This window comes from Stenella coeruleoalba, assembly GCF_951394435.1.
Source record: "Stenella coeruleoalba genome assembly, chromosome: 7".
Lineage (NCBI taxonomy): Eukaryota > Metazoa > Chordata > Mammalia > Artiodactyla > Delphinidae > Stenella > Stenella coeruleoalba.
The window spans coordinates 117,700,323-117,716,807 of NC_137153.1; the positions used below are offsets into that span (position 1 = coordinate 117,700,323).

Genomic DNA, 16,485 nt, shown 5'->3' on the forward strand with positions numbered 1-16,485 from the left:
TACAGGTCTTTTGTCTCCTTAGGTAGGTTTATTCCTAGATATCTTATTCTTTTTGTTGCAATGGTAAATGGGAGTGTTCTCTTGATTTCCCTTTCAGATTTTTCATCATTAGTGTATAGGAATGCCAGAGATTTCTGTGCATTAATTTTGTATCCTGCAACTTTACCAAATTCATTGATTATCTCTAGTAGTTTTCTGGTGGCATCTTTAGGATTCTCTATGTATAGTATCATGTCATCTGCAAACAGTGACAGCTTTACTTCTTCTTTTCCGATTTGGATTCCTTTTCTTCTCTGATTGCTGTGGCTAAAACTTCCAAAACTATGTTGAATAAGAATGGTGAGAATGGGCAACCTTGTCTTGTTCCTGATCTTAGTGGAAATGCTTTCAGTTTTTCACCATTGAGGATGATGTTGGCTGTGGGCTTGTCATATAAGGCCTTTATTATGTTGAGGAAAGTTCCCTCTATGCCTACTTTCTGCAGGGTTTTTATCATAAATGGTTGTTGAATTTTGTCAAAAGCTTCCTCTGCATCTATTGAGATGATCATATGGTTTTTCTCCTTCAATTTGTTAATACGGTTTATCACATTGATAGGTTTGCATATATTGAAGAATCCTTGGATTCCTGGAATAAACCCCACTTGATGATGGTGTATGATCCTTTTAATGTGCTGTTGGATTCTGTTTGCTAGTATTTTGTTGAGGATTTTTGCATCTATGTGCATCAGTGATATTAGCCTGTAGTTTTCTTTCTTTGTGACATCCTCGTCTGGTTTTGGTATCAAGGTGATGGTGGCCTCGTAGAAGGAATTTGGGAGTGTTCCTCCCTCTGCTTATTTTGGAAGAGTTTGAGAAGGATAGGTGTTAGCTCTTCTCTAAGTGTTTGATAGAATTCACCTGTGAAGCCATCTGGTCCTGGGCTTTTGTTTGTTGGAAGATTTTTAATCACAGTTTCAATTTCAGTGCTTGTGATTGGTCTGTTCATATTTTCTATTTCTTCCTGATTCAGTCTTGGCAGGTTGTGCATTTCTAAGAATTTGTCCATTTCTTCCAGGTTGTCCATTTTATTGGCATAGAGTTGCTTGTAGTAATCTCTCATGATCTTTTTTATTTCTGCAGTGTCAGTTGTTACTTCTCCTTTTTCATTTCTAATTCTGTTGATTTTAGTCTTCTCCCTTTCTTTCTTGATGAGTCTGGCTAATGGTTTATCAATTTTGTTTATTTTCTCAAAGAACCAGCTTTTAGTTTTATTGATCTTTGCTATTGTTTCCTTCATTTGTTTTTCATTTATTTCTGATCTGATTTTTATGATTTCTTTCCTTCTGCTAACTTTGGGGTTTTTTTGTTCTTCTTTCTCTAATTGCTTTAGGTGCAAGGTTAGGTTGTTTATTTGAGATGTTTCCTGCTTCTTAAGGTGGGCTTGTATTGCTATAAACTTCCCTCTTAGAACTGCTTTTGCTGCATCCCATAGGTTTTGGGTCATTGTGTCCCCATTGTCATTTGTTTCTAGGTATTTTTTTGACAGCACTCTGAAGAAATGACTGACTCCCTAGATTTGCCTGTACCCCTGGGCTTTTTCTTTTTATTTCATATAATTTACATACAGAGAAATATGCATATCCTAAATATATAACTGGATGAATTTTCCCCCATTTCTTCCCTGGAACCCATCTGAGGTTCTGTCTGGCTGTGCTGTCCTCTGCTGCAGGCCCGGTCCTGCACATCCTAAGCTACTCTTTCCTCCTTACACTTTATCCTCGTTAGGCTTTCATCCCCTTTTTACGTTCTAATAATTTCTTGATGTTTCTTTCCCACTAGTGGTTCTCCAGTTCAGTCTTCTCACTGTTACAGTTGTAGTTTTTTTTTTTTCCATTCGGTGGGGAGTTCCTTTACTTGAACCATTCACATTTAATTCTTTCCTCCTTGCTCTCAACAGGCGCCTGTTTGTGCCAGAGCGAGAGACGCTGTTTAACACCCTTGCCAACAACCGGGAAATCATCAACCAACAGAGGAAGAGGCTGAATCACCTGGTGGATAGTCTCCAGCAGCTCCGTCTTTATAACCAAACCTCCCAGTGGGGCCTTCCCTTGGATGTCCCCTCGCAGAGCAGCACTCACAGGTGTGCAGGAGGATGGGCCTGTTAATGCCACGTGCACTCAATAAATGTGGTTTGATGAACGAATAAATAGAGTTAGGTGGAGTAGTCTTAGAATGGTTCACATGTGGCTTTGAAAGTGACTCTGCTGTCTCTCACCTGTGTGAGCCTGGTCAGATTCCTCACCCTCTCTGATCCTTTGTTCCTTTGCCAAAAAGTCGGGCTAACAGTACGTGCCTCATGGCATTACTGGAGAGTTTAAAACTGAGTCTTTAAAGCACCTAGTAGTGTGCCTGATGAAACAGATGCTCATTAGATGATAGCAGACGCTATAGTCACAGTATTATTGTTCAGTTGAAAATTAACTCTCAGGATTAGGTTGACCAATTTGTCTTGAAGCTCAGATTTATCATTTTGCAAGAGTGTGGAGATTTCAGACCCTGCAGTTAGACAGTTTACCCCCGAAGTTACCAAGGTGGTCTCGTGTTTCTGCCTTTAGGCTGAACGTGTAGATTTTAATTGCCCTTCCTGCTGGAGCCCCGTTGGTGGTGTGTTTGCTCTGGGGTTCGGATATAATATTGAGACTGGGATCTCTTTCCTCTTGGATTAATTTCCTTGATTGGTCAGATTTTCCATTTCTGTATTGGGAGGCTCTCACATCTTGCCTTTATGTTTAGGAGGATAATGTACCACCACCACCACCCCGATTTCTCAGGTCGTAGTTGGTTCATGTGTAACACTATCCTATTTCAGTTTTGACAGTGACCTCGAAAGCCTGCGCAATGCTTTGTTGAAAACAACCATAGACTTTCAAACCAAACCCTTGCCCAAAGTCGCAGGTAAATGAGTTCTTCCCGGTCTTTAAACTCTCTTTGTTCTCTTTCATCTACTGACATCTTAAAAACCGAGTCTTACGCATTTATGGGTTCATGAATTTCTTGCAGCTAAACTGTCCCCCGTGAAACAGGCACAGCTGAGAAACTTCTTGGCCAAGAGGAAGACCCCACCGGTGAGATCTACTGCTCCAGGTAGAGGAAACTGGTCCTGAATTTTTAGGATAAACCATATAGTACATGGTGTGGGAGTAGGATGGTGTGTGTGTGTGTGTGTGTGTGTCTGTGTGTGTGTGTGTGTGTCTGTGTGTGTGTTTTCCTTTCGTTCTTGATGGGAGACAGAGATCCATTTGAATATTGGGGTAAGAAGCAGCTTATACATGGTCAATGAAGCAATTCAAGGTAGTTATTCTGGCGTTTACACTGTGTTTTCTGTGGTCCTTAGGTTCTGTGGCAGTGGTTCTCAAGGGTTTTGGGGGAAGCTGAGCTGGCTCCAGGGGTCCTAGCCTCTGCTTTACCTAGAGAAGCTTTACTTTTCTGATTGGTATGGGGTTTTGAGTAAGGCTGCATTTGAAAAAAAGATGTTCTAAGAAAGAAGAAAAAAAACCTACAGATTAGGGAATGATGGCTAAAAACACTTGCTGAAAAGAAGCCATATACCTGATAAATATTTTGTCATGAAATTGTCTATATAATTACCTGAATCTGCTTTCAAAGAAATATTTGTTAGATGCAACTTTAGGCATAACCCTGCTTTGCTCTAGTGCCTATAACTGCTTTTTTCTTTGAAACTATGTTTTGAGTTGAAATTTTTATTTTTTTGACTGCATTGGATCTTCGTTGCTGCACGCGAGCTTTCTCTAGTTGTGGCGAGCAGGGGCTACACTTCATTGTGGTGCGCGGGCTTCTCATTGCGGTGGCTTCTCCTGTTGCGGAGCATGGGCTCTAGGCGCGGGCTCAGCACGCGTAGCCAAGCTTTTTGGTAAATCAGGATCCAGTTCAGGATTGTACATTGCATTAAGCCGCTGTCCTCCTTAGTCTCCTTTATTTTTCCTTTTTGATAGTTTTACTGCTTAAGCTTGCCTCCCCAAACACCGTAATTTGGTTTTGCCTGTTTTTGGGGCTTTGGATACTGCGGAAGTCCATTTATTTATTCTCTGGATGGGTTTCTCTTACTCTACATCAGGTTTCTAAGAGTCATCCATGTTGCTGCATGTAGCTGTTCGTTTTTGTTGCTTCGGTGTATGAATATACTGCATTTGTTTATCCATTCTCCTTTTGGTGGACATTCACTGTTTGCAGTTTTTAGCTGTAACATAGTAGAATGTTGCTCTGAACATTCTTGTGCTTGTCCCTTGAGGTACACGTGTATGTCTTTTATGTGGTCTTGTGGCTACGAGTGGAATTGTGTCTCGTACTCTGTCCCTGTGCTCAGCTTCAGATTCTGCGTGCAGTTCTCTTGTAGCAAGGCACACTTGGCCATCAGTGTATGAATATTCCAGCTGTTCCACAGCCTTGCCAAGCTTGATATTATCAATCTTTTTCCTTTTAACTCTGCTGGTGTCACCCTTCTATGTATTTAATTACCATTTGGGTATCTTCTTTTGTGAAGTGCCTGATTAAATCCTTTGCTCATCTGTCTGTTGGATAATCTGTCCTGCTGATTTGTAAAAGTTTTTATCAGTTCTTGATACCAGCGTTTTGTTGGTTATACGAGTTTGTAGTTATTCACTTTGTTGCTTTTTAGCCTCTTAGTATCTTTTGGCAAAGAGAAGTTCTTAATTTTAAAACAGATTTTTCAGCCTTTCTTTTATGGTCAGTTCCTGTTGTTCTGTTGAAGAAATCTTTCTCTACCTCTAGGTAACAAGAGTATGTATGCACCTTTATTATTGTCTAGAAATGTTAATGCTTTGCCTTTCAAATTTAGATCTGCTATCTACCTGAAATTGATTTTTTTAAACAACTTTATTGAGGTATAATTTGCGTATCATAACATTCACCTGTTCTGTGTAGTTTGACGATTTTTGGTAAATTTACTGAATTGTATAACCATCACCACATTCCAGTTTTAAAACATTTCCATCACTTAAGAAGTTGCCTCATGCTGTTTGTAATCAGTTCCTATTCTGCTCCCAGCAACCACTGATCCGTTTTCTTGCTCTGTGGAACTGCCTTTTTTAGAAACTGCGTATAAATGGAATCATATGTAGTCTTTTGCTTTAGCTTCTTTCCCTTAGTATAACTTTAAGGTTCACGCATGATGTGTGTCATGTATTAGTAGTTCATTCCTTCTTATTGCTGAATGGTATTCCATTGTAGGGGTAGACCATATTTCGTTTATACTATCTGGAATTGATTTTTGTGTATGATACAAAGTATGGCTCTCATGTCATTTTTTTGTATTTAGATATCTGATTGTCCCAACACTGTTTAGTGAAGATTCTTCCTCCCCGCTTAGTGCCCGCCTTTGTTGTAAATCGGTTTTCCTTATACTGTAGGTCTGATGGTCTGTACACTGATTAGAAACCACTGCCACCACTCTGCCTCAATTAACTGGTGCTAAAATAAGTCTCAATACTGGTTTTTTTCCTAAATCCTAAAGCTATGCTGTTCAATATGGTAGCCTATTCAAATTTAAATTAATAAAAATTAAATAAAGTAAAAAATTCAGTTAATCCCAGCAGCCACATTTCAAGTGCTCACTAGGTACACGTGACTAGTGGCTACTGTAATGGGAAACGCAGACAGAACATTTCATCATCACAGAAGTTTCTACAGTCTCGAGTATGGGTTGGCAAACTGTTTCTTAAAGAGCTGGATAGTAAATATGTAGTAGATATGTAGTCTCTATGGTACCTAGTGAACTCTGCCCTTGTAATAGGAAAGCAGCCACAGACTGTATGTAAACAGATGGGCATGCCTATGCTTCAGTAAAACTTTATTTATAAAAGCACGCAGCTAGCTCATGGTTGTAGTTTGCTGACCCATGATCTAGAATGTTCTGGCTCTTCTTGGTGCTTTCCGTTTCCATATTAATATTATAATTGCCTTGTTAAGTTCTACCACCCTCAGCCCTCAAAGAGTTGAGATTTTGATGGGGATTGTGTTGAATCTCTAAATTGACTTAGAAGAATTGACATTTGTACAGTGTTGATCTTTCATTTCCTAGACATGGCGTATGTTTATTTGGGTCTTTAATTTTTCTAAATGTTTTCTGCATGGAGGACGTGCACATCTTTTGTTAGATTTATTCCTAAGTTTGATATTTTTGATGCTTTTATAATGATGGGGGCTTTTTCCTTAAATTTCACTTTATTTTATGTTAGATATAGTATATAGAAATGTACTAGATTTTTTGGTATGTTGACTGAATCTAGCATCTTGGCTGACTCATTTCAAATAATATGTCTGTAGCTATTTCTTGGACTTTCTGTGGAAACAATTATACCTTCCATGGATATGAACACTTTTGTTTCTGCTTTTTATTTAATTTTCTTACCTTATTTCACTGGCTAGGACCTCCAATGCAAAGTCCAATAAAAGGGGTGAGTGGGCATCCTTGCCTTTATCTCAAAGGGAACACTTTCTGTAGTTCCTCGTAAGATAATGAGGTTTGCTGCGTCTACTGACATGATCATGAGTTCTACCCCTTCTTCTTCCTGTTAATGTGGCTTTCTGCCTGTCCTGATCTGAGCTAGCATTTAAGCAGAGTAAGATTCTTTAGGTTTCGGTGGGGCCCCCTTTCTAGTGCCAGGAAGGTAGCTGCAGCCTTGATCACAGCAGGAAGCAGCATGTGTCAGCTGCGGAGGCAGCATCATTGGGACAGTTGAGCAGACCAGGCTCCTGGCCTCTGCAAGTGAGCATGGCCATTGCATTTTTCAGTTGATGGGTGTCCCTCCACCCAAATCCAATGAATGGCATCAGAAAGATGAAGGAAGGAAACTGAGAGCACCCCCAGGTGGTATCAGACCTTGGGAGTGAAAGTTATTTCCGTTTTCTATCCAGTTCCTGAAGGTGATGAGTCTGAGTCATCTCTTGTTGCTATTAACTCTCAGGAAGTGGGATTTTAGAGAAATCAGTGAGAGCAGTGTGGCCCTAAGAGAGTGTGGGGTTTATATTAGTTTTCTGTGGATGCCGTGTAACAAATTATCACAAATGTAGTGGCCTATAACACCACCTGTTTATAATCTCACAGTTGTGTGTGTCAGAAGTCCAGGCGCAGCATGGCCCTGCTGGGTCCTCTGCTCGGGGCTCACAGGCTGAAATCAGTGTTGGCTGGTCTGAGCTCTCATCTAAAGGCTCTGGGGAAGATCCTGCTTCTGAGTTGTTGGCAGAATTCGGTTCCTTGCAGCTATAAGACTGAGGTCCTCATTTGCTTTGCATGTGCCCCCGGCCCCCTTCCTCTGCAGTCCAGCAACAGCGCATTGAATGCTTCTGTGCCCCCACTTCTGCCACCTCTCTCTGCTTCCTCTTGTGCTTCTTTTCTCTACCTTTAAGGGCTCTTGAGATTCTACACTGGGCCCACCTGGAAAATCCAGGCTAACCTCTCTGTTCTAAGGTCAACTGGTTAATAACCTTAATCGTGTCTGCAAAATCCCTTTGGCCGTGTAATATAACCATCTAACAGAACATAACCATGGGTGTGGCACTGGGGGCAAGGGTCATGGGGTCAAAATTCTACCTAGCACAGGGTATTTTATATATAACAGAGTATTGTTAAGAACATGGTCTTTCGAGTCGGATACACGCCAAGTTTGAATTCCGGCTCTACCACCTACCAACTTCGTGACCTTGGGCAAATTACTCAGCCTTTCTATAACCATAAAGTCAGATAACAGGAATTTCTAATTTAGATGCTTTGAGCAGTACCTGGTACCAGGTGAGTTCTCAATAAATGTTAACTGCAGTTTTACTGGTGGTGCTGGTGGTTATGGAGGGACTTGCTAAGTGACCCTGCTGCACACTGACCTGCATCAGAACACTTTGGTACAGTGCTGTCCCGTAGGACTTCCTGCAGTGGTGACGATGTTCTGGGTCTGTGCTCTCCAGTATAGCAGTTAAGCTGTGGCTCTTGAGCACTTCAGAGGGGGCTGGTGCAACTTAGGATTCCAAGTTTTCATTGATTTACTTTACGTTACTTTTAATGTAAATAGCCACGCATGGCTGGTGCAGCAGCAGCGGCGCCAGCACACAGCGTTGGTTTTCACTTGCATTTATTTATGTTCCGGTTCCATTATGACAAATAAAATCTTGCAGAGTGATGTGCCTATAGGGCAAAAAAGTCAGTAAATATTAGCAATACTTTAACATAACTTGAGGAGGAGAGAGGGCTGTTTTTTGTTTGATTTTGGGTTTTTTCCAAGATACAGACAGTAACATGACTTCTGAAATTGACGGTAGAAAGTAACATGGCATATTACCCCATAGTTTATGGAAGGAAAAAAACAGGGAAGGTGAAAATCAATCTTCGATTTCAGTGATTTTTTTGTTTTAACCTAATTGATTCAGAAGAATGATTAGATTTATGTGGCAGTGTTTGAGACCCTCAGCACTGAGGACATGATGTCTTTTCCAGTTTGTGTTAGGCCTGTTCTCAGAAGTTTATTGTTGGAAGGCAGTGGCAGCACTGCGACTGTTTACTCTGCTCTGGAAGCTTGTCTGTTGCTTTTCTGAGACCGTGTTATTGCCTGTGAACTTCCTGCTTTTACACCAGCATGCATCCCCTCTCTCACCTCACATCATTTTTTTTTTGTTTAACAGTCAAAATGTTCTTGTCCTACACAGCTCGGTTTTGTAAAGCCCATCTGAGCAAAAAGTATCTTTGTTCGCATTCAGCAGCAGCTGCTTCCACATAAAATAAGTAATAATTAAGTCAATTTATAAATTGGATATTTCTCTAGCGGCAGTGAAAATTACATAGCCTTTGGACTTGAATTGTCTTTTGGACTTGAATTGTCTAAGTTGTGTTTTGTTTTGGGCTTTGTAGCCAGCCTGTCTCGGTCAGCTTTCCTGTCTCAGAGGTATTATGAAGACTTGGATGAAGTCAGCTCAACGTCATCCATTTCCCAGTCTCTGGAAGGTGAAGACACACGGGCATCCTGTAAGGATGACGAAGCAGTGGTCCAGGTTCCCCGGCATGCTCCTGTGGTTCGGACGCCTTCCATCCAGCCCAGTCTTTTGCCCCAGGCGACTCCTTTTGCTAAATCTCACCTGATTCATGGTTCACCAGGTGTGATGGGGACTTCAGGTAAGTAAACAGTGAGACAGGAAATGATCTTTTTTTCCCTAAGAGATCTCTAACTCCTGTAACTGGGTTTTATATTATCGCACCCATAAGTCATGGGTTCCAGCCCATTTCCGTTAATATTCTAGAAATTACAGGACAGATTCAAGAGGTGTGTTCCCCTTGAAAGTGGTTGGTAGGACCTGAGCAAGAGGATACCCTGCAAGGTTCACAGTTACTGCTTTACTGTGGAGCACAACTTGTGCCTTTCACGTCCCACCTCCTTTCAGCTCCTCCATTGTAGCCATGGTGTGCCTCAGAGTTCACCAGCCAGAATGCTCATTGTCTGTGTTGGCTCGCGGATGTGACCTGTGTTGTGCTGTCACCTTATTTCAGAGCATCAGGACTTTGTATTGCAGTGACTTCTAAGAGCACAAAGCCGGGCATGAGGTACCAGAATGGAGAGATTTTATGAGAGGAGAGCAGGACATTGCTCTGTTTTGGCACAAAAGTTATATCTTGCTCAGTGTCAGAGGAAATGATCATGTGAAGTATTTTCACTAATAGAAGTAGGCAGGCAAATTGCCTGCAGCATCTTTGAAAGGTAAAAGTGCCAGCCTGTCAGGTTGCCAGTACTTTCCTGTGTTAATGCTTAAGGATTTTTAATCTTAACATTTTCCCTGCAACCACACATGGAGAATTTACCATTTTAATTTTTGTATTTTCTTCTTCTCTGACCCATTCTCTCACTTAATTTATCTTTTTTCCTCAGTGTCTGCACCTGCTAGCAAAATTATTCCCCAAGGGGCTGATAGCACAATGCTTGCAACAAAAACCGTGAAGCATGGCGCCCCTGGCCCTTCCCACCCCATCTCTGCTCCCCAGGCGGCCGCTGCAGCAGCCCTGAGACGGCAGATGGCCAGTCAGTCTCCAGGTAAAAACATCTGTGCAGGGGCTGATGGTGAGCTGTCTGAGCCCCAGGCCAGGACACAGGTGCCAAGAAATGGCGGGCTCTCTTTGCTGCCCTTCAGAAGAGAAGGCTGGTGTGACAGGTCTCTCACCTTTTGGGGGAGAGAGCTCTGCGAAGGCAGAGACTTAGTCGGGAACTTTCCTTTGAAGGGGCAGTATTATCTGCCACATTCAGTTAAGTGGGAGATCAGTGGGGTTTTTTGATGGAGTTGTTAATCCCTACTTTGGAATAATGTCTGCTTTAAGCCCAAAATTAATCTTCGCAGTTAGATCACCTAATAACATTAGAGTTGTCTGATGGTATCTGAAGGATCCCAGCCACCCTCTGAGGTGGGTATAAGTATGCCCATTTTGCTTTTGAGTAATGTAAGGTTTGGAGAGGTGAAGGGCAGCTGACCAATACGTAACAAAACCCAGACTCCAACCCTGTGTTCTTTGTATTGTAGTACAGCTTTTTCTTAAGACTGCAAATTTAAGATGGAAACTTGACAGATGAAAACTCTAAGAAGCTAATCAGCTTTTGCATTTTGTCAGTGGTTTGTGGCTATCCGTAATTTTCTGCATTAAGATTTACAGGTAGTTCGCCTCGGGACCTCAGTTATCACTAGCTATCAGTCTTTACAAGCCAGTGGTTCTCAGCCAGAGGCTATTTGCCCCACCCGTCTCCCCTCCAACAGTTGGCAGTGTTGCTGCCATTTAGTGGGTAGAGGCCAGGAATGCTGCAAAAAAAATCCTAAATGCACAAGACAACCCCACAACAAAGGATTATCCAGCCCCAAAATGTCAATAGTGCCAAGGTTGAGAAACTCGGCTATAAATCAAATATTTTTGTTTTAGCTGAATAAAATTATTTTTTAGTTCTGTAACTGCTTAGAACACATACCAATTTAGACTAAAATTTTAAAAGACTAAAAAAACATGATGGTTTTATTTAGACAAAAAAGAATTACCATTATATAATAAAGATTTCTAAGAAAAGTTCAAATATTAAAACACTTATTAAGCCATCTAAAATAGAAATGAAAGAGCAAAAACCGGAGAACTTTTTAAGGCACTTTTGAGCGGTCTGAAAAAATAAGAAACCTTTGATGTTTTAAATATTTGTTGGACCAAGCAGAATCTTAGCATTGTGCTGAACAGGCCCCAAATAAAGCTGATTGAGTTGGTTATTTATAAACTTAAATCTGTCAGGATTTAGGATTATTCCACTCTCAGCAGGAGGTGGTGTGATGTCTATTATCATTTCGGAAGCAAATATGTCTAAGGTGTAGGCACCTCTGAATGTGAAGGATGAAATACATGCGGTCATGGGCAAGATGTCCCTGGTTACCTCTCTGAACAAGGGAGTGAAGTGAGCTGCCATGGACCCACCGTCCTACCTGGGCTACGGCTTTCAACTTTGCCCAAAGTATAGTTGGAAGAGATCTAAGAGCTTTGCTTAGGCCTTCTTAATAGTTAATTATGAAATATCATTGTCTTGGGCCACAGCTTTAAATTATAAGACACAAAAAAGGAGATATGAAAGCTGACAAGCCTAAGATAGATAAGGAGGTGTCAAGTCAATCCCTGTTACCATTCCTTAATTCAGGCCTCTTGGCCTCATTTTTCACATTTTATTCACCGTGTCTGTCTCACTAAGGCATGAGCTTCTTTAGACAAGGAACTATGTTTTAGACCTTTTTTTGTATTCCCAGCACCTGAGTCCGACAATAATAAGCTCATGCGAAAGAGTGGTTGAATGAATGAATGCATGATGGATGGCAGAAGCCCTTAGTCCTAGCACTACTAATCCTCTAGCTCCTTCTGCCCTTTTCCAGGGCGAGCCAACAATATGGCAGGTATCTCAGCTCTACTGTATAAAAGCTGGCTAGGGAATTCCTTGTTTCTAAACTAGTACATTTGCTTAAATTGCATGAAGCTTCACCAAGTAACTTTTCTGAGTGGAGTAGGCCAGATGCTCCGCTGAGCACAGTGCTGCAGGACGACCTAGATTTCCTTTATATAGTAAGTGCATTCTGCTTGAGTTTGTGTCCTAGTGATTCATTATACCTGGCTAGAATTTTTGATCCTTTACTGCAATTAATGTGCCTTTCTCTTCTCTATTTAAATAGCTGTCAGTACTTTGACCGAATCAACTTTGAAGAATGTCCCTCAAGTGGTAAATGTGCAGGAATTGAAGAATAATCCTACAGCCCCCTCTGCAGCGATGGGGTATGTTACTACTTTTCAGTGTGTTTAAGCCCGTGAATTATTCTGTAATAGTGGTGAACTGCCTGCAGGGGGCAGCATTGCCATTGTCAGAGTGTGCCTATTTTTCCTGCAGAAATTTAGGTTATAAGAGGGGTGGAGTGGACAGCTAATCTTGGGTACACAGTTGGGTTTTCAGGAGATTGTCCTCTTCAACTGGCAGTAGCAGTTGCCTCATAAACCTTCAAAGTCTTGGTGATATATACTCAGTATGCTGTTTGTCGTGTAAGTCTACATATGATACACATTACAGTTACTAAGTCAGGTAAGGTATAGGGTTTGATTTTTGATTTTTTTTGTTTTTTAATACTCTTGGGGCTCCTGAGTTGGCAGTTCGACTCTAATGCAGACTGTTGATTCTGAAAACCCAGTGATGATCTTGAAATTGACCGTCTCTCCTCCCTTCCTTCCTGTCTCCAGGCATTCCTGTTCTTTCAGGTTTCTCATACCTTTTGTATGAAAAAACAATCTTTTAAAAGGCACCAGCTCTGTTTGGAGACTTCTAGCTTGACTTCCTGCCATATCTGAGGGCCAGATCATTGCTGCCAGAGCTGACTTTTCTTAAGTCTGAATCTGTGTTTAGAATTCAAGGTATTGACTCCGTGTCACTGTTCTGGGCAGCACGGTTCATAGAATATGCTTGTGCCCTGTTGCTCTGTGTATTTGTAGCCAGGAGCTCTTCAGCGTGGCTGAAGAAGGAAGAGTTGAGGGCCGTTTCCTCAGTCTGAATGTAGGGATCGTGAGAACCAGTGTCATTCAGGCATTTAGAGTCTGGTGCCCATTACTAGTCCAGTGGTGAGATGAACAGCCACAGACCCTGTGTTTTTTCCAGTTTACATTAGCTCTCTCCTACTCCCCTGCCCCCAGGTCTGCTCACTGTTCTGTTTTGGCTTTATCAAGTGGCCCTGCTGCACTAGGCCACTGGCCTCTTTTTTCCACATTGGTCCATTTATCAACACTGCCAGGAATTTCTTAGTTATCTCAGGGCCATACTAACAGCCAAAAACAAGCCTACTCGCTTTCCTATCTTGTAGTGACCTTGAAGCTTTGGTATGCTGTTTCGACCAAGATGGCATTTGTGGTCGTTGTCAACTTCTCAAGGGAAAGAACTATGCATTAGAGTTTGGGAATTATAGCCAGATTCCTAGTGTAGGGTAGGCAAAGAAAAGCCACTGCAAGGCAGAATATTACATAAGACAGGAAAATCCAGCTTAATGGTGAAAGAAATATGGTCTGGTATTTCTGAGATATTTTAGCTGTTAACCATGTGTGAGAAGCACCTATTGGTGATTTCCTTTATCTTATCTCAGGCTTTGTTTCCCTCCAGGGTTCATCTGAGCTAATCATTGATAAGGGCTTTGTTAAAGGAGCAGTGCTGAGTTTGCCCTTTTTTCTGACTTAAGAAAAATAGACACAAAACTTAAAAAGGAATCAAAGAAAATCTCTTCCTTTCCCCACAGAATGTGGACTGTGGTGCAGTTATTTAACTCGTAAGCCCAGAGTGGTGCCTGGAATGCAGTTCCTTTTTAATAACCACTTGTTGAATAATAGGTGAATCTAAGCATAATTGACAAGTGGAAATTGGTATTTACCACCTCCCCCAATAAGAAAGCTTGAGAGGGAATTACATTCATTATAAAATTACTTTCAGATTCTCTTAAGCAGTAGTTTGGTAAGTGTATTTTAAATATTTAATTTTGCATTTAACTTTTTCTGAGTAATATCTTAAAGAGATTTATTATAAGATGAGCTTACACATTTCTTGCAAATCAAAACTACAGTGAGGTATCACCCCACACGGTCAGAAGGGCCATCATCAAAAAATCTACAGGGCAGGGCTTCCCTGGTGGCACAGTGGTTGGGAGTCCGCCTGCCGATGCAGGGGACACGGGTTCGTGCCCCGGTCCGGGAGGATCCCACATGCCGCGGAGCGGCTGGGCCCGTGAGCCATGGCCGATGAGCCTGCCATCCGGAGCCTGTGCTCCGCAACGGGAGAGGCCACAACAGTGAGAGGCCCACATACCGCAAAAAAAAAAAAAAAAAAAAAAAAAATCTACAAACAATAAATGCTGGAGAGGGTGTGCAGAAAAGGAAACTGTCCTACACTGTGGGTGGGAATGTAAATTGGTTACAGTCACTATGGAGAACAGTATGGAGGCTCCTTAAAAAACTAAAAACAGAACTACCATGTGACCCAGCAATCCCACTGCTGGGCATATACCCGGAGAAAACCATAATTCAAAAAGATACATGCATCCCAGTGTTCATTGAAGCACTGTTTACAATAGCCAAGACACGGAAGCAACCTAAATGTCCGTCGACAGAGGAATGGATAAAGCAGATGGGGTACATATATACAATGGGATATTACTGAGCCATAAAAAAGAACAAAATAATGCCATTTGCAGCAACGTGGGTGGACCTAGAGATTGTCATGCTGAGTGAAGTAAGTCAGACACAGAAAGGCAAATATCATATGATATTGCTTACATGTGGACTTCTTAAAAAAAGCGTACAAATGAACTTAAGACAAGTAGAGTCATGGAAGTAGAAAACAAACTTATGGTTACGAGGGGATAAGGGGGGGAGTGATAAATTGGGAGACTAGGACTAAGATATACACACTACTATATATAAAATAGATAACTAATAAGAACCTGCTGTATAGCACAGGGAACTCTACTCAATACTCTGTAATGACCTATATGGGAAAAGAATCTAATAAAAAAGAGGAGTGGATATATGGGTATGTATAACCGATTCACTTTGCTCTACACCTGAAACTAACACAACATTGTAAATCAACCGTACTCCAATAAAAATTTTAAAACAAAAGCAAACAAACAAAAAAGATGAGTTTACACATTTCTGCCGTTGGTATGTCTTATGTTCATTGGCCTCATCCCTTATATTCACCTCCTGTTTTCAGGAAGAGGGTTTATCTGGAGCAAACCCATGGCTATCTAGACTCCTCTCCAGTGCTCAGTCACTTGATTCAGCAGGTTCCTAAGGGGTGTCTGCCATGAGCATGATAACACCCTGGGTATTTGGGATCCAGTCGTGAGTAAGACATACCAGATCCCCGCTTTCCCAGCACTTAGATCTTAGCAAGAAGACAGCCACTAAACGACCCATTACATCGACAGTTCTCTAACTGCAGTGTAATGAGTTGGATGAAGGAGATGTACAAGGTGCTAAGAAGGCACACAGTGAGGCCATCTGGTTGAATCTGGGGCTGATGAGGAGGTTGGGAAGGAAAAGGTGTTTTAGCTGAAAGTTGAGCAGTGACCAGAAGCTGCCAGGCAGAGTAGAGAGAAGATTGTTATAAACAGAGGGTGCAGGATGTGTAAAAGCCCAGACCTGGGAAAGGACAGAGCATGTTTGAGGTGAAGGTAAAAGAAGGCCAGTATGTCTAGAGACCTGGCAGGAAATGCAGGATGAAGAAAGCAGGGCTGAATGAGGTTAGAAATACGGTGGGATTTTTGGTTGGTTGGGTTTTTTTCCAAAGCACACCGGATAGATCATTACTTTCAGGAATTTTGGCATTCGTTTATTCATTCTTTCTACGAATACTTTATGAGCATTTCCTGTATGCCACACACTGTTCTAGGTGCCAGGGATAAAGCAGTTAACAGAACATATTCCCCAAAACCCCCAAACCCTGCCCTTGTCACAGAGAGACAAATGGTACGCAAAATATATAGTATTTTAGGCGGTGATAGGTATGATGGAGAAAATTAAAGCAGAGAAGGGGTTTAGGGACTGTTGTCTGGACATGGGTTGCAATTTTAAATAGGAACAAGGAAGGTGCTATTCATACATGGCTAATGACTAAAATATCTCAGAAATATCAGACCGTATTTCTTTCACCATTAAGCTGGATTCTCCCGTCTTATGTAATATTTTGCCTTGCAGTGTCTTTTGACACTTAACATTTGAATAAAGACCAAAGACCAGAGAGCAGGTCGCATGAATATCCTAAGGAAGAAAGCCCCAAGCACCAGGCCTGTAGTGAGAGCATGTCTGGCAGGTTCAGGAAGGAGCCAGACAGCCACTGGTGGCTGGAGGGAGAGGGATAGCAGGGCCGGGGCCCGGGATACAGGTCTTGTAACATCT

The 16,485-nt window shown here is 41.7% G+C and overlaps 1 protein-coding gene across 8 annotated transcripts in view; it reads left to right on the forward strand.

Annotated features, from left to right (window-relative positions):
* Positions 1 to 16,485, forward strand: part of NUP214 (nucleoporin 214) — a 101,910-nt gene that overhangs the window by 36,585 nt on the left and 48,840 nt on the right. For all 8 annotated transcript variants that reach the window (XM_079927705.1, XM_079927707.1, XM_079927708.1 and 5 more), the window contains 6 exons: positions 1,939 to 2,121; positions 2,851 to 2,936; positions 3,042 to 3,125; positions 8,917 to 9,177; positions 9,926 to 10,087; positions 12,234 to 12,333. In XM_079927705.1, the coding sequence (XP_079783831.1) occupies positions 1,939 to 2,121; positions 2,851 to 2,936; positions 3,042 to 3,125; positions 8,917 to 9,177; positions 9,926 to 10,087; positions 12,234 to 12,333 (876 nt within the window). The remainder of the gene's footprint in view (positions 1 to 1,938; positions 2,122 to 2,850; positions 2,937 to 3,041; positions 3,126 to 8,916; positions 9,178 to 9,925; positions 10,088 to 12,233; positions 12,334 to 16,485) is intronic.